At 46.3% G+C, this 21,656-nt stretch overlaps 2 protein-coding genes and 1 non-coding gene across 3 annotated transcripts; all 3 read right to left on the minus strand.

Annotated features, from left to right (window-relative positions):
* Positions 1-251: 251 nt before the first annotated feature.
* LOC120691882 lies at positions 252-4,235 on the minus strand. The gene is made up of 3 exons (XM_039975082.1): positions 3,470-4,235; positions 1,838-2,126; positions 252-658 (listed from the first exon to the last, which is right to left on the minus strand). The coding sequence occupies exons 1-3, from the start codon at positions 4,103-4,105 to the stop codon at positions 624-626; spliced, it is 960 nt and encodes a 319-aa protein (XP_039831016.1). The 5' UTR covers positions 4,106-4,235; the 3' UTR covers positions 252-623.
* Positions 4,236-8,525: 4,290 nt separating this feature from the next.
* Positions 8,526-8,664, minus strand: LOC120693653. The gene has a single exon (XR_005683110.1). It is a non-coding gene; the product is annotated as a small nucleolar RNA Z247 (small nucleolar RNA).
* A 3,450-nt stretch (positions 8,665-12,114) lies between these two features.
* On the minus strand, positions 12,115-21,570 carry LOC120689745 (RNA-binding protein 28-like). The gene is made up of 19 exons (XM_039972142.1): positions 21,377-21,570; positions 21,235-21,295; positions 21,114-21,150; positions 20,337-20,467; positions 20,161-20,250; positions 19,980-20,070; positions 19,565-19,698; positions 18,694-18,833; positions 15,982-16,032; positions 15,812-15,894; positions 15,674-15,728; positions 15,479-15,590; positions 14,693-15,173; positions 14,370-14,583; positions 14,210-14,280; positions 13,627-13,795; positions 13,416-13,536; positions 12,690-13,087; positions 12,115-12,601 (listed from the first exon to the last, which is right to left on the minus strand). Exons 1-19 carry the CDS (start codon positions 21,512-21,514, stop codon positions 12,398-12,400), a joined length of 2,781 nt encoding a protein of 926 aa, XP_039828076.1. The 5' UTR covers positions 21,515-21,570; the 3' UTR covers positions 12,115-12,397.
* Between the last annotated feature and the right edge of the window lie 86 nt (positions 21,571-21,656).

Genomic DNA, 21,656 nt, shown 5'->3' on the forward strand with positions numbered 1-21,656 from the left:
TGCAGATCCATATTCAGAAAGCTGCTCCGTTCCATTTCCTCATCGACCCGATGACGCAGCACGCTGGAAGCATGATCCGAAATGCTCGTCCTCCCGCACCGTTATCTCAGCGGCCCATCCATGGCTGCAGGCTTGCAGCATTATCCTAATTATTTATGTCTATATATCTATATATGCTATCGATACTCACTATGATGATACAAGTCGCAAAAAAAAAAACAATCTTCCTCGCCCCAAAAGTCAACGACAGATGGTTCAAAACATATTGATTCGAGAATTGTATATACTTGCAGGATCCAATCCAACTGGGGTAGGAGTGAGCCGGCAGCCGGCTGATGCTGAGTCTGCAGCGATTAGAAATTCTCTCCAACAACTCATACAATCGAGGACACACGGTTCAGAGTCAAACTCTCGTCTATAAATTAATCAGACATATAACGCTTTGTACATGTGCAGCAATGAGACCCCTGATGGAGGCACAAGGTCAGCAGTAGTTGCTCGTGGTACCCATTGTAACTGCAGAACTAGCATGAGTGGATCGACTGACGAACGCAAGGAGCGTCGGGCGAGATGCGCGATCCGTCAAAACTCAGGGAGCCGTCTTCAAACGAAAGATTTATGAACTATGAACCATATGGCCATGGAAATGTCTTCACCACTGAAATTTACAGCAGAAAAGAAGAATGGTCAGCTGGCGAGTTGTAGCATAATCTGGTCGATGATTCTAACAAGCAAATGTACACTGAACCGAAGAGGAATCCGCTAATTGCAAACAGTTCAAATAAGATCTCTAGTAATCTGGTTACAGTATTATAACTAGACATGTGTATGAGTTGGGTTGTTTTGATTTACAGAAGATTCAGCACATAGTCTGCAATGCAGGTCACGGGATAGTTACTACTAACTGTCCACGATGGACACTGTATTTGTTGGTCACTGACAGAATAATACCATCTTGTTTAAATGAAAGAAATCATCTTCACTTTCTTGTACGTTAATTGGAAGGAATGTGTCTGCTGGACTCAACGCCATTTAACATGAATAATTTGTGGTCACTCTAAGTAACGGCGTGCAACCCATCATAATGGAAATCTCAGACATGCACTGGTTTATTTCTCGCTCTTTTCATTTTTGATAAATAAGGTTAGCGTCAAGCATACGACCAGATATTATATAAAAAAGCATACGACCAGATATATGGAAGGATTCCACAACTGCTATAGTAAAGTGATGCTGATAACATTTTAAGTAGGTTGAGCCATAGTGGATGCTGTCTAGTGAAACTAGACCGAAATACTACCTTGCTTAGGCACTTTCTTTCTATGCTGGATTGACTTGCTTAGAGCAACATTTAGCATAGGGACTTTTCAAACAAAATTACAAATTCATTAAAGAAGATGCTACTGCATTGTAACGTTAGTTATGTGGATATTCACTCTCGGCACTGAATTCCTTAAAGTAATGATTGGCATCATGAAAGCATTGGCCAAATAGGGTAGCACAGATATCATGACCGGGGTGGTTGCTTGCTAAAGATAGTAGTTATTTTTAAAGGCCTGCACAGCTTGAAAATATCCAATCGTTTAACTGCTTAGCAGTTAGGAATGCAGGAATAAGATGAGAACAGCGGGGTGGTTGTTGATTAAAAAAACACAGAGAGAACAGGGGCCCTGCCCCCTGGGCCCTGGCTGCAGATTCCATCTAAAAACCAATACAGGTTATCCGTTATCGTGCTTCAACAACTCCATAAGACCCAAATGACAGCAACTATCTTCAGTTCTCAAGGCCAAAGCAATTTGTAAAAGAAATGGACAGAAATGGTGAATGGTGATCTCACCTTTTGAGGACTCCTGGACAAGCACAATATGCATCGCTGCATTGTTCGGTGGCAATTGCAGACGGAGAGGAGTGAGCTTCCCATTGATAGGGCTGCATGTGCATATGATGATGTCATCCAAACCCGTCTCCTCCTGCAATTTCTGGGCGAGCTCCTCCAAGTTGCTGCCATTAAATGTTAACGAGTGTCCCTCTGCACCATCATCCACGTTGCCCAGATCATCTGCAATGTGGTAATGGATGGCACGTCCCTCCACCTTGTGCAAGGGGGCGGAGAAAGAATCCGAGGACTGAAAATATGAGAAAATTCAATGTCAACTCTTATTCTGAACCAACTAAACGCTGAGAAGTAATATGGCATAGAACTAGAAGAAGGAAATTCTGAAAAATAAAAGACCACTCATAATGCTATGCAATTCATGCCTGTACAGGACTATAGGCTAACCAAAAGTGAATTTTGCACGAGGATTTGATAACATAGGGAAACTAACCAAACCACCATGATGCACCACCATGGATCATATGATGCAGGTAGTTTAGCTATTGCGATCAGGGTTCCCCTTACCGGTGGGAACCGGTCCGGTCCGGTCCGGTTCCGGTTTGGGCCGGTACCAAACCGGCCCAAATTCAAAATTCAAATTTGAATTCAAAAAAATAAAAAATTCCCAAAAAAATTCCTAAAAATACTTCAAGGTGCGACGAATCTAATGGTGTCAATTTTTCTCAAAAATTCGTTCGTTTAACATACTTTTCGGGCATTTAAAGTTAAAACAAAAAAGAAAAGGAAAAAAATGAGACGACCCATTAAGGCCCACTTGGTAAACCGGTCAAACCGGCCGGTAAACCGGTCTAACCGGCCGGTATACCGGTCCAAACCGGTTACACATGCGATTTTAAATTTGGATTTGAATTCAAACCGGCCGGTAAACCGGTCTAACCGGTCGGTATACCGGTACGAACCGGTTGAACTGAGTTTTTTGAATTCAAATTTGAATTTGACCGGTTTCTACCGGTAACCGGTCAAACCGGTCCGGTTTACCGGAACCGGAGTGCTCCGGTTTGGGGTGTCCGGTTGGGAAAAAAACCCTGATTGCGATTCACTACAAACAGGTCGGATAAATGGCTCAAGATGCACAAAATGAATTTCCGTGATGCACATTGCTTGCATTCTCAACTCTCAGCAACAGTTCGGAGGAACTTAAGAATCTAATCAACCGAAAGATATAGAGCTAGTTCAACCCTACAACGTTGAAGGAAGAATTCTCAAATAAGAAACGATTTTTTACAGAATGACAGCATTGTCAATTGGACAAATAAAACAAATCGATATCAGCAGTGCGAAATCCATAGATTCATAGTTACTCGCCGTGTTTTGTGAGAAGAGCATATTCCCCTCAGCACGATTAGCATTTCAGAGTCACCACAATTATGAAGTTTCAGAAAATCCCCAACGCATTTCAGTCTGCCAATCGAAACAGCAGAGCTACTAGTACTACGCCAACTAGACCAAGCAAGCGGGACGATGCCAAAGTCAATTCCATTGTCAAGACGGCATCACAACCTATGCTGGGTACACGCCGTCAGGCACAGCACATGGCAATTTAATCAACGCAGGAGCAATTTGGCCACTGACCTCGAGCTTGGAGAGCCTTGGCCCCGGGCGCGGGGCATCAGGCTCCAGCGTGGGCGGGGGCGGGGGTGCGGCGTAGGACTTGGATGGCCGGTGATGCGGCGCCGGCGGCGGGTCTCTGAGCTCCGGCGCGGGCGGCGAGTCCGGCATCATGACGGGCGCGGAATCCGCGCGCTCGGGCCCCGGCGTGAGCACCTGCACGACCTCGACGTCCCAGAGCACCCAGTCCTGCGTGGCGGTGCGGTGCGGCACGTCGTGGGTGACGGAGTTCCGCCAGGGCGGGAGCCCCCCGTTGGCGCGGAGGAAGTGGCCGTACCGCGTCTTGAGGCGCGTCTGGAAGCCGCCCCGCACGGGCTCCCACTCCACCGACGAGTCCGGGCGCGCGGGCGCCGTCTGCAGCACCTTCCGCCCCGTCATGCCGAGCAGGAACGGCTCGTTGGAGGCGGTGAGGTAGCGGCCGTAGCGGCTCCGGAGGCGGACGACGCCGGGGACGCTCGGCACGGCCTCGACGCTCCACCGCGCGTTGGGGGACGCGCCGTTGCGGTCCTGCGTGACGTGCACCTCGTCCTCGTCCGCGTACAGGAACTTGTCGTGGTGGCTCTTGAGCCGCACCACCTTGGCCCGCGCGAACAGCTCCATCGGGAACTGGGGGGATCGGGAGGGCCTGCGAGGGGGAGGGAGAGGGCCAGAGGGGAGAAGAAGAGGTTGGTGTGGCCGGTGACGAGGAGGAAGGAGGCTTATTGATTTGGGGCGGCGTTAAATGGAAGACGCGGGCGGGAGGCGTCGCTGCGTCTGCGTGTGGAGCCCGGGCCCCGGTCGGGCGGGGGGTTTTGACCCGTTCGGTAGGGCGGCGGCGGGGGCACGTCGGGAGCCAAGCTGGCGGTGGTTCGCGGAAACGGGAGCGGGCAGGATTCCGTTTACCGCGCGGTTGTCCGAGCTGCCCATTCCCGGCAGGTTTTTCCTTTTTTTTTTGTTCTCTGTTTCAGTTTCTTGGGCTTGGGCGCGTTTCTTCGGCGTCCACGCGGTAGCTGTCCTTGTCGTTGGCTCGTCGCGGAGTACGGGGAGCGGGAGGGGGGACGGGAACGGGGCGCGGGCACGTGATGAAAGATATGATGGAACCGTGGTTGCTAAACTCAGCAGCACACGGGTTACACGTTAATATAGGGAGGAGTACCAAAGACTCCTGATGTTACAAGGAAGGTAGGTGTAATCGGTTTAGGTTGTGTATAATACAACTTGAAAAGCTAACTCTATCAATAACCAACCGATACACAACTCCTTAATAGTTTGGATTACATACGACACATTTATTCTAACACCCTTCCTCAATCTAAACTGTCTTTTGTCTTGAGATTTAGATTGCAGATGAAGTCTCCAAACTTCCCAGCAGAAAGAGCTTTCGTGAACCCATCTGCTAACTGATCATGAGTGGAGATGAGTCGAACTTGCAACTGTTTGTTGACAACTCTTTCTCTCACAAAATGAAAATCAATCTCAATGTGTTTTGCCCTTGCATGGAACACTGGATTTGCTGATAAATAAGTAGCACCCAAATTATCACACCACAACGAAGGAGGTTGTCTCAATTTTATCCCAAGCTCGGCCATCAAAGACTCCAGCCAGATCAGTTCAGCTGTGGCATTTGCCATGGATTTATACTCGGCTTCAGTACTTGACCTTGACACAGTGGCCTGTTTTCTAGCACTCCAAGAAATAAGATTGGCACCAAGAAATATTGCAAAACCACCTGTAGACCTCCGATCATCTATGCTGCCAGCCCAGTCAGCATCAGAAAATGCACTCAACATCATAGAACTGGACTTCTGTATGTGCAAGCCAAGTCCAACCGAATGCTTCACATATCTCATAATTCTTTTAACTGCAGTCCAATGCAAGGTAGTTGGTGCATGAAGAAACTGGCACACCTTGTTTACTGCATAAGAAAGATCAGGCCGGGTAAGGGTTAAGTACTGCAATGCTCCAACAATGCTCCTGTATCTCGTACTGTCTTCAGCACTTAGTGTTTCTCCTTCATGGCGAGATAATTTTTCTGAAGCAGATAGTGGCGTAGATGAGGACTTGCACTTTGTCATACCAACCCTAGTCAATAAATCATGTGCATACTTCTCTTGTGTTAGAAGAATACCATCTTTGCACTTTGTAACCTCGATCCCTAAAAAATAGTGGAGATCACCAAGGTCCTTTAGCGCAAAGTCCTTCTTGAGATCTTGAAGTAAAGCCGTGACTGCTTCTGATGATGAGCTAGTAACAATGATGTCATCAACATAAATAAGCATATACATTGTTACATGGCCTTTGATATATATGAAGAGAGAAGCATCAGACTTTGAAGCCTTAAAACCAAGATTAATTAACTTCGAGCTCAACCTTGAATACCAAGCACGAGGAGCTTGTTTGAGGCCATAGATAGCTTTGTCTAATTTGCAAACAAAGTTAGGCATCTTTGCATTTTCAAACCCAGGTGGTTGTCTCATATAAACCTCTTCTTCCAGAACACCATGTAAAAACGCATTCTGTACATCTAACTGCCTCAAACACCATCCTCTTGTTACTGCAATCGATAGTACAAGTCGAATTGTAGCAATTTTTACCACCGGACTAAATGTATCCTCGTAATCGATCCCATAGCGTTGTTTGAATCCCTTTGCTACCAATCTAGCCTTGTATCTATCAATACCCCCATCTGCCTTCCTTTTAATTTTATAAACCCATTTTGAATCAATCAGATTTGTACCTTGCTTAGGAGGAACAAGATGCCAAGTGCCATTGCGAAGTAGAGCGTCATATTCATCTTGCATAGCTTTTTTCCATAATGAATCTGCCAAAGCTTCGTGCAAAGAATCAGGTTCTCCTGTTGAACTAAATAATCCATACCTTATCATGCCATCATAAAGCTTCTTGGGTTTCACAATCCCACTCTGAAGTCTTGTGCGTCGTGGAGAAACAACACTTGATTCAGAAACAACACTAGGATTGGCAGCTTCAGGAACAGCTTGCTGAACATCGTTGCTAGTCTGGACACGCTGCATCGAGCTTGGAGAGGCTGTCGGGGAGGTCGTTGTCGCGGCCGGAGATGCTGGCGCTGTTGGTGTTGTTGCCACTGTCCCCCCACGCGGCAAGCCAGAGTTGGCTCCCAACCGCACGGGGCTGACCCATCCGGCCAGTGAATCGGCCGTGAGGTCGGAACCCAATCCGCCGGTGCCGTCTTCGTCAAAAAACTCCTGGAACTCGGCGTCGTGATCTTCGGTGTCTGTCGGAGGATACTGTGGCAAGTTGTTCGGGAAGGAGAATGCACCATCCGAAGCCAAATTTTCTGCAGATTTCTGTGAGATAGCACTTGAATCACTAGAAGCATTAGTAATATTTGGGTTAGCACAACTAACATCCCCCAGATTCTTAAGGTGATCAGGAAGAAGAACAATCTCCTTTCTCAATTGAGCTCCCGCATTTGAATGAAGGTGAGCAAAGGGAAAATAAGTCTCATCAAAAATTACATCCCTAGAGATGTAAATCCGGCCCGTAGAAATATCAAGGCACTTAAATCCCTTATGTTGAGCGCTATAGCCAAGAAAAGCACAGCGGGTAGATCTAAAGGAGAGCTTTCGAGAGTTATAGGGACGTAAGTTGGGCCAACAAGCACATCCAAAAATTCGAAGAGAGTTGTAGTCTGGTTTTTCATGGAGAAGGCGAGCTACTGGAGTTTCATAGCCAATGACCTTGCTGGGTAGAATGTTGATAAGGTATGTTGCCGTAAGGAAGGCTTGATCCCAATACTTGAGGGGCATAGCAGCATTGGCTAGAAGAGCAAGCCCAACCTCAACGATGTGCCTATACTTCCTCTCGGCTGCACCGTTTTGTTGATGGGCATGGGGACATGACACACGGTGAGAAATGCCAATTCGTTGGAAAAAAGAATTAAGTTTTTCATACTCGCCCCCCCAATCACTTTGTATGGCAACAATTTTCTTATTGAACTTCCTTTCTACAAGGTTCTGGAAATCTTGAAACACTTGAAATACGTCAGATTTCTTGCGAAGGAGATAGACCCAGGTATATTTGCTATAGTCATCTATGAAGCTCACATAGTAAGTATGCCGACCAATAGAAGGAGGTGCTGGTCCCCATACATCAGAAAAAATTAATTCAAGAGGAGAGCTTGATATACTATTTGACTTTGAATAAGGAAGTTGATGGCTTTTGGCCATCTGACACGAATCACAAACAGACTCTGCATTTTGATCACTAACACAAGGTAAATTATTCAAACTAAGAACTCTCTCTACAATAGGGATGGCTGGATGACCTAGCCGACTATGCCATCTAGATGTAGACGGCTTATTGACTCCATAAGCTTGCTTGCTCAAGGCTCCTTTAGAAGAACTTGGCGCTAAGGGATAGAGGCCACCTTTGGATCTACCCCAATGAAGGATTTCCTTCGTTTCTTGGTCCTTGATAAGAAAGAAATTTGGATGAAATTCAAGGAAGGCATTATTATCACGGGCTAGTTTGTGGACTGAAACAAGGTTCTTGCTAGCACTAGGAACATGAAGAATATTATTGAGATGCAAAACCTTAAGAGGGGTATGTAAAGTTGTATGCCCAATATTACTAATTTTCATACCTGCTCCACTTGCTATATGCACTTGATCACGTCCTGTGTACTTGTCACGAACAGTAAGCTTCTCCAAGTCGCTGGTCACATGATCCGAAGCTCCACTGTCTGCATACCAATTTGTATCATAGCCATATCCAGCTGTGGCAGCTCCTGCTGTTTTGTCATTCTGCTGATCTTCTTCGTCATCGTCGTAGCGGAACCAACAGCTAGGGGCTTCATGACCAACCTTCTTGCAGATTTGGCACCTCACCTTGATGTTCTTCTTCGGTGTATTTGGACCAGCATTGCTGATCTGTACACCGCGTCCTCCACGACCGCGACCACGATTGCTGCCACGGCCACGGTTTCTACCACCACGCCCACGAGCAGCAGCGTTTGCAGAGGATTGATACTGGCCGCCATCTTGATACATCTCCATCCGGAGATCATAGGACAGAAGTTGAGAATAGAGATCACTCAACGAGATTGGCTCCGCACAACCAAGAATAGTTGAAACAATTGGATTGTAATCAAAATCGAGGCCGTTTAGGATATAGGAGACCACCTCATCATCGTCAACTAGCTTGCCAGCAGCAGCAAGCTCATCCTTGATTTTGCGAATCTTGTTGAAGTAGGCCTCCATGGTCATGCCACCCTTCTTGAGATTTGCGAGCTGCATGCGCAAATTTGTCACACGCGCCCTAGATTGCGCTGAGAACATTGTCTCTAGCGACTCCCATGCTTCAGCAGATGAAGTCGCGGTTGCTACTTGCACCAATACTTCCTTGGTAATGGAGTTCAGCAAGTAGCCAAGAAGCTGTTGATCCTTGGCGTTCCAGGAGTCGTACTCCGGGTTGTGAACACGCTGCTTCTTGTCGTCCTCCACGGTCTTCGGTGGTGCAGGATCAGACCCATCAAGAATCCCCATGAGTTGAGCACCACGAATGGTGGGGAGGAACTGGGCTTTCCATAGGACGAAGTTATCTCGAGTTAGCTTCTCGGACACCGTCGGGCCGAGCTGAAACGACGACGAGGTTGACGAGGAAGCCATGGTCGAGTTTGTAGATGTATCTTAGGAAGAAGATGCTCTGATTACCATGAAAGATATGATGGAACCGTGGTTGCTAAACTCAGCAGCACACGGGTTACACGTTAATATAGGGAGGAGTACCAAAGACTCCTGATGTTACAAGGAAGGTATGTGTAATCGGTTTAGGTTGTGTATAATACAACTTGAAAAGCTAACTCTATCAATAACCAACCGATACACAACTCCTTAATAGTTTGGATTACATACGACACATTTATTCTAACACGTGAGCCTCGTCAATCCTCTGGTGCGGCGCCTATCCAAGTTTGGTTTGACCTGGGGCCTGCCCTGCCGGGATCTGCTCCTGTGTACTGGCACCCGACGCGGTGACGCCCTGGCCGCCGGCCGGAACAAGGCCCCGCATCCTGCGCGGATCTTCGTCGGATCCAGCGTGCGTGCACTCAACAGTCACGCGGTGCCACGGCGGAGTCGAGCGATCCGGCTTGTCTCTTTCCTTTTTTATTTTTGATTTGTTTCTTTTTGAAGGTAGTCTTGATTTGTTTCTTGCCTCGTGAATAGGCTCGCCGCAGACTTAGTGATGAAGCATGGGCTGCCCGTCCGTGCTGCTCCTGCGGCGGTGTCGCGCAACAACAAAAGCTATCTGTATTTTAGCCCTCGCTGAGGCTGTCCGCAGTGGGCTCCGAACCCATTCGGTAAAATGCGTGCTACCTCTTTTACTGTACGTCTTTTCCGTGAAAACCTCGGCAGCGGGGTGCGGTAACCCGATCGGTATCTTTCTGCACCGCCGCTCAAACTGAAAATGCAGCGCAGTACGGTGCGATGCGGTAAACTGACGGAGGCTGGCCCCTTCGTCCTTCCCGCACCGTCTCCAACCGCCGCAGCTGCGCGCCTCCGCCCCGCCCCGCCCTGCGCCGCCGCCCCGCCTCGTGCCGCAGCTCGAGGACGCCTCGAGCTCCGCTCCATGGACGCCGTCTGGCGCCGCTGCTTCGGGCCCGCACAGCCCCACGCGCTCGCCGGCACAGCGGGGCAGGGAGGCGCGGCGGGGAAGGAGGGAGCAGGAGAGCAAGGCCGGCGAGCTGCACGGCAGAGCTCGAGCAGGCTTGCCGACGGCGAGGCCGATGGAGTGCCGGCGATGGAGGGGCCTCCACCGTGCCGTCCTGCGCGTGCCGCCGCACTGCGGGCCGCCGCACCGTTCACCACGCGCCTCCTCGCCTCGCGCATCCGCCCCGCGCGCCGTACGAGATCCGGCCACGCGCGCCGTAGGGGAGCAGGGGTGCCCGCCGGCGACCGCGCGAGGTCCAGGGCCGGCGCTGAGCTCCAGGGGCCCGGACTCTCGCCGGCGAGCTCCTCGCGTGGGCCTTTGCCGCGAACGCACCTCGCGCGGCGCCCTTGGCGCGGAGCTCCGCCGGCGAGCCGCAGGAGGAGGGACAGCGAGCGTGTGCCCGACGCGGGGACGGTGGTTGCGAGGACGACGGGCAAGCTCGCCACGACCGTCGTCGTGCCAAGCTCGTGCTCGTGCAGGCCCGCCGCCGGCTCGCCGCTGCAGCTCCGTTCGCCGCCCGAGCTCCGCCTCGCAACGATCCCATCCGTCCGCGAAGCCGTCGTCGTCGAGGCCGGGATTGGGTGCGGGAGCCGGCCCAGTGCCCCGCAGCCGCCGCACAGGGAGAGGGGGGAGGAGGGGCACCGCCAGCCGCCTCGCCGGATCTTGCGGCTGCCTCCTCGCCGGAGTGCTGTTGCGGGGCCGCCGCCACGGAGGCCGCGAGGAGCTCGCGGAGATGGGCCCGGCGAGCCGGATCTAGGGGGAGGGGAGGAGAGCTCCACGCGCCGCCTCGTCGTCCTCCGCCTCCGCGCGCTTGGTCGCCGTTGCCGGCCGCACAGGCCGCACGAGCAGAGCAGGGAGGAGGGGGACAGGGCCGTCGGCGCCCTCCGGAGTAGGGAGAGAGGAAGGGGCAACGCGGAAGAGAAGGGAGAGAGAGGGGGAGGGAGGGGGGATAAAGAAAAGGAAAAAAATTCTGTGGTGTGGGATCTATCTGTGGTAGTTGATATAGAGAGCGATATGGAGTATGGATGGGTGCGGAAGAATGAGATATAGAACAGAGAATTTTGATAATCAAGACAGAATATTCTGTATAGAGAGTGAATTTGGAGTACGATGAGTGCGGATAGCGTGATGCGACCGTGAACTGAGTACATACGCCGATGAGTCAGTGCTGCCTGGTTCAGAGTTTTTAAGGAAGCAGAAGAAATAGCGTAGGGGTAGGATAGACCGCGGCGTAGTGGCGCTCCGACATGTCATTTTCTTCCATATTAAAATCTGGCTTCTGCGCGCACGCAATGCTGCATGATGAACTTCTCAAGATTCTCTCCGCAGCGAACTACTGCTATTACCGGCGAGAAACAGTGTTCGCTTTGTTCGCTTGGCTGTGGCCGATGACTGGTGCTGATTTGTTATGAGAGAACAGTACTGCTAACTGGCTGGTAACTGGTAGCTAGTACTGATTTAGTATGAGAAAACAATACTGCTGGTTGGTTGGCTGACAAGTCAAGCGAACACAACGTAATCGGTCTGCTAAATGCGTAGCTAAACTTCTCTTCGTCGTTTCTGTAACACATCAACTCATCTGGTGCCACACACACATCAGCGTCGAAAGCAGTCCACGGCGAAAATGGTGCGCGAAATTCAAAGTAGTTGCACTAGGCAGACGCGGTGTTAGAAAATCGCTGCTATCCAACAGCTACCACGATTATTGGTTTACCCTTCTTGTCCCTATGGATCACCGTCAGAGGGAGCGAGGGGTTAGGCAAGACACCAAAAGACCTCCTTTTACAGAGTGATCAGATGTGGCAAACATGGCCACATGGAACACGCAGCTGAGGCCGCACATTCAAGCGAGAAGAACGTCCCTCGAGAACAATGGTGCTTCTTTCATAACAAGCAATCAGTCTCGGAAAGGATGGGTCGCGTCATAAGCAAGAAGAATCCACCCACTCAGCGCAACTCATTTCCTGCAAAGTTTCGTTTCTGAAGTACATCGCAGCATTTTTCAGTCACTATCATACGGCTGCAAGTAGATTCCTCAACAAAGATCAAACAGTCGCTATCATCCAAGGTACAGATCCAGGAGACAATCACAACATTACAACCAAAATTTTGGCACACCCGCAAGGGGCTGAAAAGGTTTGTGGAGCCGTGCTATTGGAAACATTAGCCTTTGACACGCTGATTCGAATCACCGTGCTGCTCTCCAACAGCAACCCCACTCAACTACCCTTTGGTTTTGCTCACGCCATGTTGCAAGAACTTGGAACGATACTGCTCCACCAGAGACTTATCTACGCGTCCTTCCCTGGTAGGTTCTTTCTTTGTCCTCTTTGTACCCTTTCCTCTCTTTTGTTCTGTCCAGCTGTCTTTTATGTTTTTCCTTTTCTTTGGAGCAACTGATTGATCACGCTCACTTGACACAGCTTGCTGCATCCAATGAAATAGGTAACCATTTAACATATAAAAATGAACCTAATGAGTATCGTCAGGAAATATTTTTTTTAAAAAAAGTTACCTTCCTAGCAGCATTTGGGCTTGCATCTTGATCTCGCTCCGGCAAAACGGGACCCTCATTTGATTTCCTTGATCTCTTTGCAGGTCTTCCCTTTCTCATAACTTCCACGGCACTTCGATCTCCAGCAACTGAAGGATCCTTGGCAGGCCCTTCACCAGAATCAGAGGGTTTAGATGGTCTATCATGTGACTTCCGCTTGTTTCCTTTTCTGAATGTCCTGCTGCTATCTGCATGACCACCATTGCCTGCAGGTTGATCCCCTGAAGGATTCTGCTGATCTTGTGCAGCTTCTGCTGCTGACTTGTGATGACGTTCCTTCCAAATCTTCTGAAGCCTAACCTTTTCAACATCCTCAAGTGCAAACTCCACAATTGGACGCCGTTCTGCACCAAAAGTTTCTGCAGAGAACAGAAACGCTGATAAATTTTAACTGAACAGCCTCAAGAAAATAAATAGAAGCAAAAAGCCAATAGAAGGGATCAAAGGTAGTAACAATATGATAAGACGGACGGACATGGTGATGAGCCATTGTTCATCCAGTGTAAAAAGTATTGATAGCAAACCGGGTCCCAGTGTGCTGTATTCCCAGTATAAATCTTAAGGACTCCGGCAATATAATGATTACTAATATACAAAATCAATTCACTGAGAGAACAAAAGTTGCAACAGGGAGACAGAACAACTGACACAATATGAGTGCAGTAATTATTCAAGAACGGAGAGTACCAGGGTTGTTGTTTAGAACTCTTAGAGCAACAAGAGCCTGCTCATGTTCTTGAAAATCAACAAAGGCTACACCACGGGAATGCTTCTGTACCCCTTTCTTTTCATTTTTCAGGATATTCACCTGTTCAAGATATTCATTGGAATAAGCATCACAAAACGCACATAGAAAAAAGGGGAGAAGAAACTAAACAAAAAAGGAACTACATGAAACCTTTCGGATGACAGGATTTTGTCTGGTAGCACGAGAAATGACTGCTTCTCTGCAAAGCTTCTTTACATCATTAATGGTCATAGTCTTAGGTAAATTGTAGATGATAAGCCTTGTTCTGGACACGTGAAACTTTGGTGACTGAAGCATCTCCACTTTCCTTCTAGCCAACCTAAAACAGACAATAAAAATATATTGTCAGATCACAAATGATTAAATGTTTGCCAGAGCTAGGGTGGCAAGTATATCAGGAAAAAAGAATCTTATCATTGATAGAATATGTAACACAAATGGTGTTAGCAGCTGCAGTTGCAAATATGAATATAAACGTTTTAATGTACTAGTATGTAACAAATTGAAATGCAGTTCCCTTCCAAACATGATTATAAAATCCAAAGATGTGAAGATCATTAAATAGAAGAGATGAAAGCATATCGGTCAATGGCCTGGTAAGATTCTGCCAACTTACATTAAAAAAATGGAAGCAATAAGTATGGAAGACATTATCAACAGAAAAAATAAACACAATGCCAATATTGATACTAGCTAGAATATGAAATGATGAAGAATATGGATAAACTCTGACCAGTTGCGTTTGTTCATATCAGCATCTGACACCCCTTCAGCAGCTGGTGTTCCAGCAAGTATTTCACCCTCCTGCTTGATGTCAACCAAACTTTCAGTAACATAATAATGGAAGAGACCCACTACAGTTCACGTGCAAAATGAAGTGCTGAAGAACTTGCCTTGGCCAAGTACAGATTCCGTCTATCCTCAACCTCAGTCTTCGCCTTCTCAAGTGCCTTTTTGTGAGCAGACTCCTTGTCCATTGCTTTCATGACATTAAGTGCCCTGCTCTTCATAAATATTCCCAACCCAGGAGCAGCATTGGCGGCTGAAACTGCTGCATCAGCTGCCTCTGCTGTCGAAAACTTTAGAAAACCAGTACCTCTAGGTCTCCTGCATAGATAGCACAAAAGCTGTTAGTGTCAACAAGAATGACAAGTGAACATTCACTGGTTGATACGACTTAAAATAAAGATGGATGAAACAAGACGGTTAAACATACTTTGTGAGTTTATGAAGAACCGGGAAGAAAGATTCAACCTTCCCAAAAACTGAGAAGCGCACTGTTACCTCCTCGTTACTTATATCAAAAGGAAGGTTGCTGATGAATATAGTCCTATCCAGGTCAGTATCTTTTTGCTCAGGTTTGGAAGCAGGATCAGTGATTTTTGCATCTGTTACACGTTTCGACTTAGCCAACTTGCCAACTATAGGTGAATCAGGTTTCTTCTTTTCTGATGTGTCATTTTCTGTTTCAGTGTCAGTATCAATGTTCAAACCGTCAATGCCAGATGGTTCAGACTTCTCTGATGACTTGATCAAATTTTCAAGAATTCTTCTAGAAATATCTACTTCAGTTTTGAAATCATCCTCAGATGGATGATTAGGAATCTCCTGATCAAGTTCAGAGCTATCATCTTCTCCAACAAGGTTCTCTTCAGAGGTGTCATCATCACTGCCACTGTCAGGAACATTGGCAAGCTCTGGAAATGCAACACATTCATGAGATGCGGCTCCCAAATAGTAAATTAAGAAAAATACAGAGCAAATATAACAATTGAGATGATATAAAAGTGTTACATCAAATATTTGGCTACACAGCAAGGAATAGCCTAATTTATTTTTTAAAACAAATGTCAAAGGCACAATGTAAGCCTTTTATAATATCATTCAGGTAACATAAATCTTGCATTAGCTATGAGAGAACTCTTTAATTTTGCAAACTTGATAAACGAATGACTTGAGGAATGAAAATGAAGGGTGAAGATAAAGGAAACTTTGTATTTACCATTATCCTTGGCATCAGATTTCGCAGCAACAGTGTATACTTTTTTGGGAACAGCCCAATCAACAGCCACAGGTCTCTTTGCAACAACTTTCCCATTAATGTTTTTTATAGCCTGATTCAGAAAAAAAAAATCATGGCGCATTAAAAATTTTAAATGCATTTTTGTACTCCTACTGAATAGGGCACTGACCATACATTTTCTGCATCCTTCTTCCGTGTGAAAGATACAAAAGCAAAGCCTTTTGATAACCTATTAAAGAGTAAATGTAATCATATCTTACAGGTTTTATTAGTCCACTTATGGAGCAAAGGATTCAATGGGAATCAACATACCCCTCATCCGACTTATGTGGAATAGACACATCCCAGACAAAACCTGCTGAACTAAACATATTCATGATCTCCTTTTCTGTAATCTGCAGCATTCATATACACACATTTAGCTTATCTGCTCTAGAGAAAGAAAACTATTAGATTGGAAGAGTGATAACTTAAACAAGCACCTTGAATGGCAGGTTTCTGACAATCACTCGCCATTTCCTGATCTTTGAACCCTAAATAGAAAGAAAGCAAGTTTCAAGCACTTGAAAGCAAATGAGGAAAGGATGGCGGTAGTTCTACAGATAGCCAAAGGAAACAAAATCTATAAAAAACTAGATTTTTCTTTAATTCATGCCAAGTCTTACTAGCACGTTTGTTGTCAGCAGCCATGAATACAATATTTTCGGAGCATCTTCCTCATTTGGAGAAAGAGAGAAAACTACTTTATGTTTTAATCCAAAACACTTTGACTTTTGGTATCATTCATGGTCAAGTCCCACCCCCAACATTATACTGATGAAATAAAACAAGTAACCAATGTCTACTTCTTAAATCACTAACATATCATATTCTACCAAGCAACATAAAGGACTACTAATTGGAAACTTAGATTGTGAAGATCTGTGATATATGACTGTATAAGGTATTGCCAAGATTTGTTGAGGCATAGACAACTAAACCCATAGTTCACGTCACTTCAAATTTTTTCTTTAATACTAGAAAGGCATCGCGGCATTGCCGCGCTGGCCAGTAGAGAACCATTTGATTTTAGCAGTTGAGACTTCAGTTATATGTGAATGAAAATATGAATCTAAGTTTTCCATTCAGATAAATGTGAGGCTTTGATGATGTCGGCAATGAATGTTTATTTGGAGATGCATTTTGTAACCACTTGAAGAAAGAAAAGTGTTAAATAAGCATTCAAATATTATGGCAAACATAAAATACTGAGAATTATAAACTACACAATTGGTACACTGTTGTTGTGGCTGCATTTGCCAACAGCTAGTAGCAGACAATGGTTCTGGAAGTTTCTTTGCCCATGACAATGTTTAGATACTCTATCGATAATCAACTTGGTTTTGTAGTTCTGGTTTAATGATAGTATATATTATTGTGTGGTGTAATGGGCCAAGCAGACCAGGCCGCTCTGAAAGTTTCATCGTCTATGACAAATTAAATTTCTATTTACTTAGCTTTTGGATCACGTACAGTATATATTGTTGTGTGTGCTTTTTTTTTAGAAAAGAAGTGCCCGTAACTACTTGAGAAACTACTTACGCTTGAATCAATCCATACGACTACATCTTAGATAGGGGGTATATGACTTAAATTAAGACATTGTCCCTATATTACCCTTTTATTTAACAAAAGAAATCAATATAGCACTGATGTACTGAGTACTTTAGGTTTGATGCACAGTATTACTATGCATTGTCTACATTATCTACATTTTTTTACTTTTGTTGTTATTCTCTCTCTATGTTGAACGTTCTTTTTCTCACAATCTCACTCTTGTCTGGGAATGTGTGAGCATTGTAGACCATTCGTTTTTGGTCTCTTATTTTTATCTCCCCTGTGACCCAAGGCAGGGTTATCTGCTTTTCTCTCCACAGTGATTCTTTCAGAACCATGGCGTTGTTGCTTACGGCTGCTCCTCCTCCTTCGCTGTTGCTTAGCTTTCCCCTGAATCCATCGCGATTGGCGATGTCGCCTGTCCTGACTCCCTTATCTTGCGCAGCAGCAAAGTAGCAGGGAGCTCCTGTCCCTCAGCAATTTCTACCTCGAATCTAAGCTTGGGGGTCGCAGTGGAAGAAGACAGCGGCTTCGGCGAGCCGCTGTGGTGGTCATCACGTCCCTCAGCAAGTCCTAGAGCACCGCGGGGAAGCCTACGCACCATCGGCGCGCCATGGCGGACGCCGACGGCGGCGCGCCCGAGGCAATCTCAAGCGTTCCGCAGGGGTTCTCCGGTGACCACGTCATCGCCAGGTGGCCCTCTTGGCTCACTTCCGTCGCCGGGGAGGTCGTCAACGGTTGGCTATCCCGCCGCGCCGACACGTTCGAGCGACTGGACAAGTCAATTAATTCCCCTCTTCTTTCAAAACACAAATTATCGATTCCTCTCTGGTATGATCGCTAAAATCCTAATCCGCCATGGATCCGCATGCAGATCGGCCAGGGCACCTACGACAACGTGTGCGGGATTTGCAGAGCGGCAAGATCGTGGCGTTGAAGCGGGTGAGCTTCGTCAATACATTCTGGAGTGCATCGTCACCTCCCACCTCTCCCATAGCCTACCTCGCCGGCCTCGCTGCACTCTCCGGCCAACGCTTCCGGCGCGTTGGCCAATGCATCATCTGGATCTTGGCTTGGCAGCGGCACATCTACCCAAACTAGGATCGGATCTGGCCCTCTGAACGCTGGCGGAGGCAAGACGCGCGGTGTAGCGATGACGTGCCGGCGGCGGGTGTGCACGCCCGGGAGCCTGCTGCACGGGCGCCCAGGTCTGGCTTAACGGGCCGATCCACGCACCCGGTCCACTTACCAGGAAGGAGGCCCGATCCACTGCACCTTTCGGGTTTGTGGGTGAGACCCGATTCTACGGCTAAAATTGTGTGCTGTATAGATCCGACGGTTAACGGGTTAAAGGGCGACGTGGATTGGGTCCCCGCCCGTGGAATCGCACAGCTTTCGTAGGTAGAAGATGTCATAAGTGTATGCAGATGGCAGTTAAACACAAACAATTGTGGAATCAAAACATATTAGTTACAGAATAGGATTAAGACAAGCAAACTAGCGTACAGGGACAAGTTGATGGAATCATCAATCAAATTAGATAATGAAGACCAGCATATGCAGAAAAACATGATGGAAACAGGTAGCTATTAGGTCACCTCTCCACCAAGTTGACGAGCCCAAACAATTGCTCCCTTGACCTCCTTACGATGCAGGCGGACAACAGAATCCCAAGCTGATTTGACACTTGAAAAAAGTACAGCTGCTGCATCTGATGTGCATCCATCTCCAGCAAGTCCTGCATGGAAACACAGTCATATGTTATGGTTATAGGCATGTTACTACACATGCTAGCTGCAGTAAGCAAGAATAAGTTAATAACATTAGATGCTTTGTCAAGTAAAAAGGAAAGTAGGACTGAAACATGTCGTGTAACGCAAGAGTTTTCAACATATTCCCATCGAAACATTAAAGCAACAGGCAAAGACAAACATTATGAAGTTGAAACAAGGAAACCCTTTTGTTGAGTAGTAGAGTTCAAAATATTGGTCCCCAATAAGGAATGACTGCATGAGAACTATGACAAGTGATAAATTCAGAAATCTATTATGATCTGTGCTAGCAATGTACAGAGACCAAACATAACCATGCTCACAAGCATATGACAATGCAAAAAGGTCTTGGGTGAAAATAGGAATGATGTCATGAACAATTTATAACCATATAAGTAGTGGGTCAAAAGAGCCTCTGGAAAATGTCATATTCAGTAGATGCTGAAAACTAACTCAAAACGGAACAGTGGCATATATTTTTATCAATGTACAAACATAAGAAATAGATTATTTGATGCTGCCAGGATAGGTAATAGTTATCATCACTCAAGCGAGCAAGAAACTAATAATCGTAGCTATCACAACTCTCAATGACTGTTGCAGAATTAACTTTTTCCACCGGGAAATCACAACACATAAAATACAATTTACATTATTAAACTAAAACATAAATAATGAGAAGATGAAAATAGCATACCATGGAGTTCCATTTCCTCTTTGGGAAGTGGATAGTTTACAGATACAACAGGACCAATCTCTCCAGCTTGACGGAAAACCTCACTGGCCATGGCAAAGTCTTGCAGACCACCAAAAATCACCGTTTTTGCAACCCTTTATAACAACAAGATTAAATTGCCAGTCAATCCGAAGGGGGGAAACAAACAAAAAACATAATATCCTTAAGAAAATTATAATTAATATGTTATATGCTACCAAATCATCCATCTATAGTTATAATCTCCTGTTTGTTGCTTACAAAAAAAAGGTACAGATAAATACGTAGGTTCATGGCAACAAGAAAATTCTGAGAACTGAGTTGGTGATGATGTAGGCAGATTTGACATAGAAAAATTAGTCAACAACTTCACCAAGTAAAATGTTCCAGCACACACCTTTGCTTTTCAGAACTTTTCACTTTATCAGTGTCACCAATGGAAGCTTCCTTTGATACCATAGCATCCTTTGCCAACATCTGTGGTTTCTCTGAAACAGCATAACATCTTGCATTGGTACTGAGGAATACTAACAATGGACTAAATACATAACAACAAAAAATATTTTTTCCATTAAAACCTGGATCTGCTTTAATGGAGTTCTCGTTAAGCTTTGCAGCAGCAGAAGTATCATTTGCTTCATCTATTGCATCAGAGTTCTTTGCTTGCACTGCTCGCAAGAGAAAAACACAAGACCATCAGATCAACATTCTATTGAACTTCAGCAGCAACAAATTGTAAGAAATAGAGCCTTACTATTCTCCTTCTTTTGCAAACGTTCCTTCAGCGGGGCACGATTCATCGCTAGTTTTATCCTGATTTTCCTACCAGCAACATGAAATCCATTCTTTTGTTGAATAGCTCGCTCAGCATCTTGAACAGTTGCGCTGGTACCAAGGGGAACAGATTACTTTAAAACAAACCAATGCTTAACATTCTCAAGAAAAATGTTATTACCATCAGCACAGTTGAACGTGAAAAATCATTACAAGTAGTCAAGTACTGGGACAGGCATCGAGGTATATAAAAGTTTATATCATTTGGTCATTTTAGCTCAGTGAACGTTGAATGATGCCCTATTGTCAGCAAATTTGCTAAAAATAAAAAGTTCAAAATTCTAATAAAAGTGCTGGAGCAATGGGAATTGCAGGTTTTTGAACCACATGAGACTCTGACATAGACAAACTTATGTTAACATTCAGACGCTATTAGAAACAGCACAGTTAAACGTGAACAGTCATTACAAATAGTCAAGTACTGGGATAGGCATTGAGCTATATGATAAGTTTATATCATTTTGGTTTTGGCCCAGTCAATGTTAAATTGCTGACAAAATGAACACTTCTAAATTCTAGTAAAACATTGCAGTAAGGATTTGCAGGTGATTGAACCACTTGAAACTTCTGACATAGACAAACTTATGTTTAACAATCATAAACAATTGGCTCAGAAGCTTCACGATATTTGCTCAAAACTGCATCTCGACACAAGCAGAAAGTAATGCCAACATAGGCGATTTCTGAAATAACTTACAATTGCACGAACCCAAAACCTCGACTCGTCTCCGATCCTGCAACAAAAGAGCATGGCCGCATAAGCCCAACCGGCGCGATATCAATCCCAACTAAACAGCAACCGAATTTCTCCATCTCACCTTTCTCCGCAACCATGAAGCAGCGCCGCACCGGGCCGACCTCGCTAAACACCGCCTCGAGCTGCACGACAACGAAATGCTCAATTCCAAGCTACGACCGTAAATGAAGGTAGCAGTTGAGCATTCGGCAGCTCGCGCTTACATCGGAGGACTTGAAGGTGTAGGGCAGGTTGGAGACGAACACGGTGGAGGGGCTGTGTCCTCCTCCAGTGCCGCCGGTGGCCGCGTCGCCTTCCGCGGCGGGTTCTCCGCCGCCGCCGTGCTGCTTCCGCTTACCCATCGCCGGCGTCGGGGAACCGTGGGAACCGGGTGGCTTCACGGCTGCGACGATGAGACGGGGAGGTTTTGTTGGGCTAGGGTTTATAGTTGAGGCTGATAAGTGGGCTGTCATGGGCTTTTATGCAGATGTTGTTGGGTTCGGC

This window comes from Panicum virgatum, chromosome 9N (assembly GCF_016808335.1).
Source record: "Panicum virgatum strain AP13 chromosome 9N, P.virgatum_v5, whole genome shotgun sequence".
In the NCBI taxonomy this organism is placed as follows: domain Eukaryota; kingdom Viridiplantae; phylum Streptophyta; class Magnoliopsida; order Poales; family Poaceae; genus Panicum; species Panicum virgatum.

Excerpts from the sequence above, each read along its gene's own strand:
- LOC120691882 (XM_039975082.1), bottom strand. The coding sequence starts at position 4,105 with ATGGAGCTGTTCGCGCGGGCCAAGGTGGTGCGGCTCAAGAGCCACCAC. Across the intron at positions 2,127-3,469 it reads CAAGGCTCTCCAAGCTCGAG|TCCTCGGATTCTTTCTCCGC; the intron begins GTCAGTGGCCAA and ends TCATATTTTCAG. Across the intron at positions 659-1,837 it reads TGTCCAGGAGTCCTCAAAAG|TGGTGAAGACATTTCCATGG; the intron begins GTGAGATCACCA and ends TGTAAATTTCAG.
- LOC120689745 (XM_039972142.1), bottom strand. The coding sequence starts at position 21,514 with ATGGGTAAGCGGAAGCAGCACGGCGGCGGCGGAGAACCCGCCGCGGAA. Across the intron at positions 20,468-21,113 it reads GGTTTTGGGTTCGTGCAATT|CGCAACTGTTCAAGATGCTG; the intron begins GTAAGTTATTTC and ends CCTTGGTACCAG. Across the intron at positions 15,591-15,673 it reads GGAAGAAGGATGCAGAAAAT|GCTATAAAAAACATTAATGG; the intron begins GTATGGTCAGTG and ends TTTCTGAATCAG.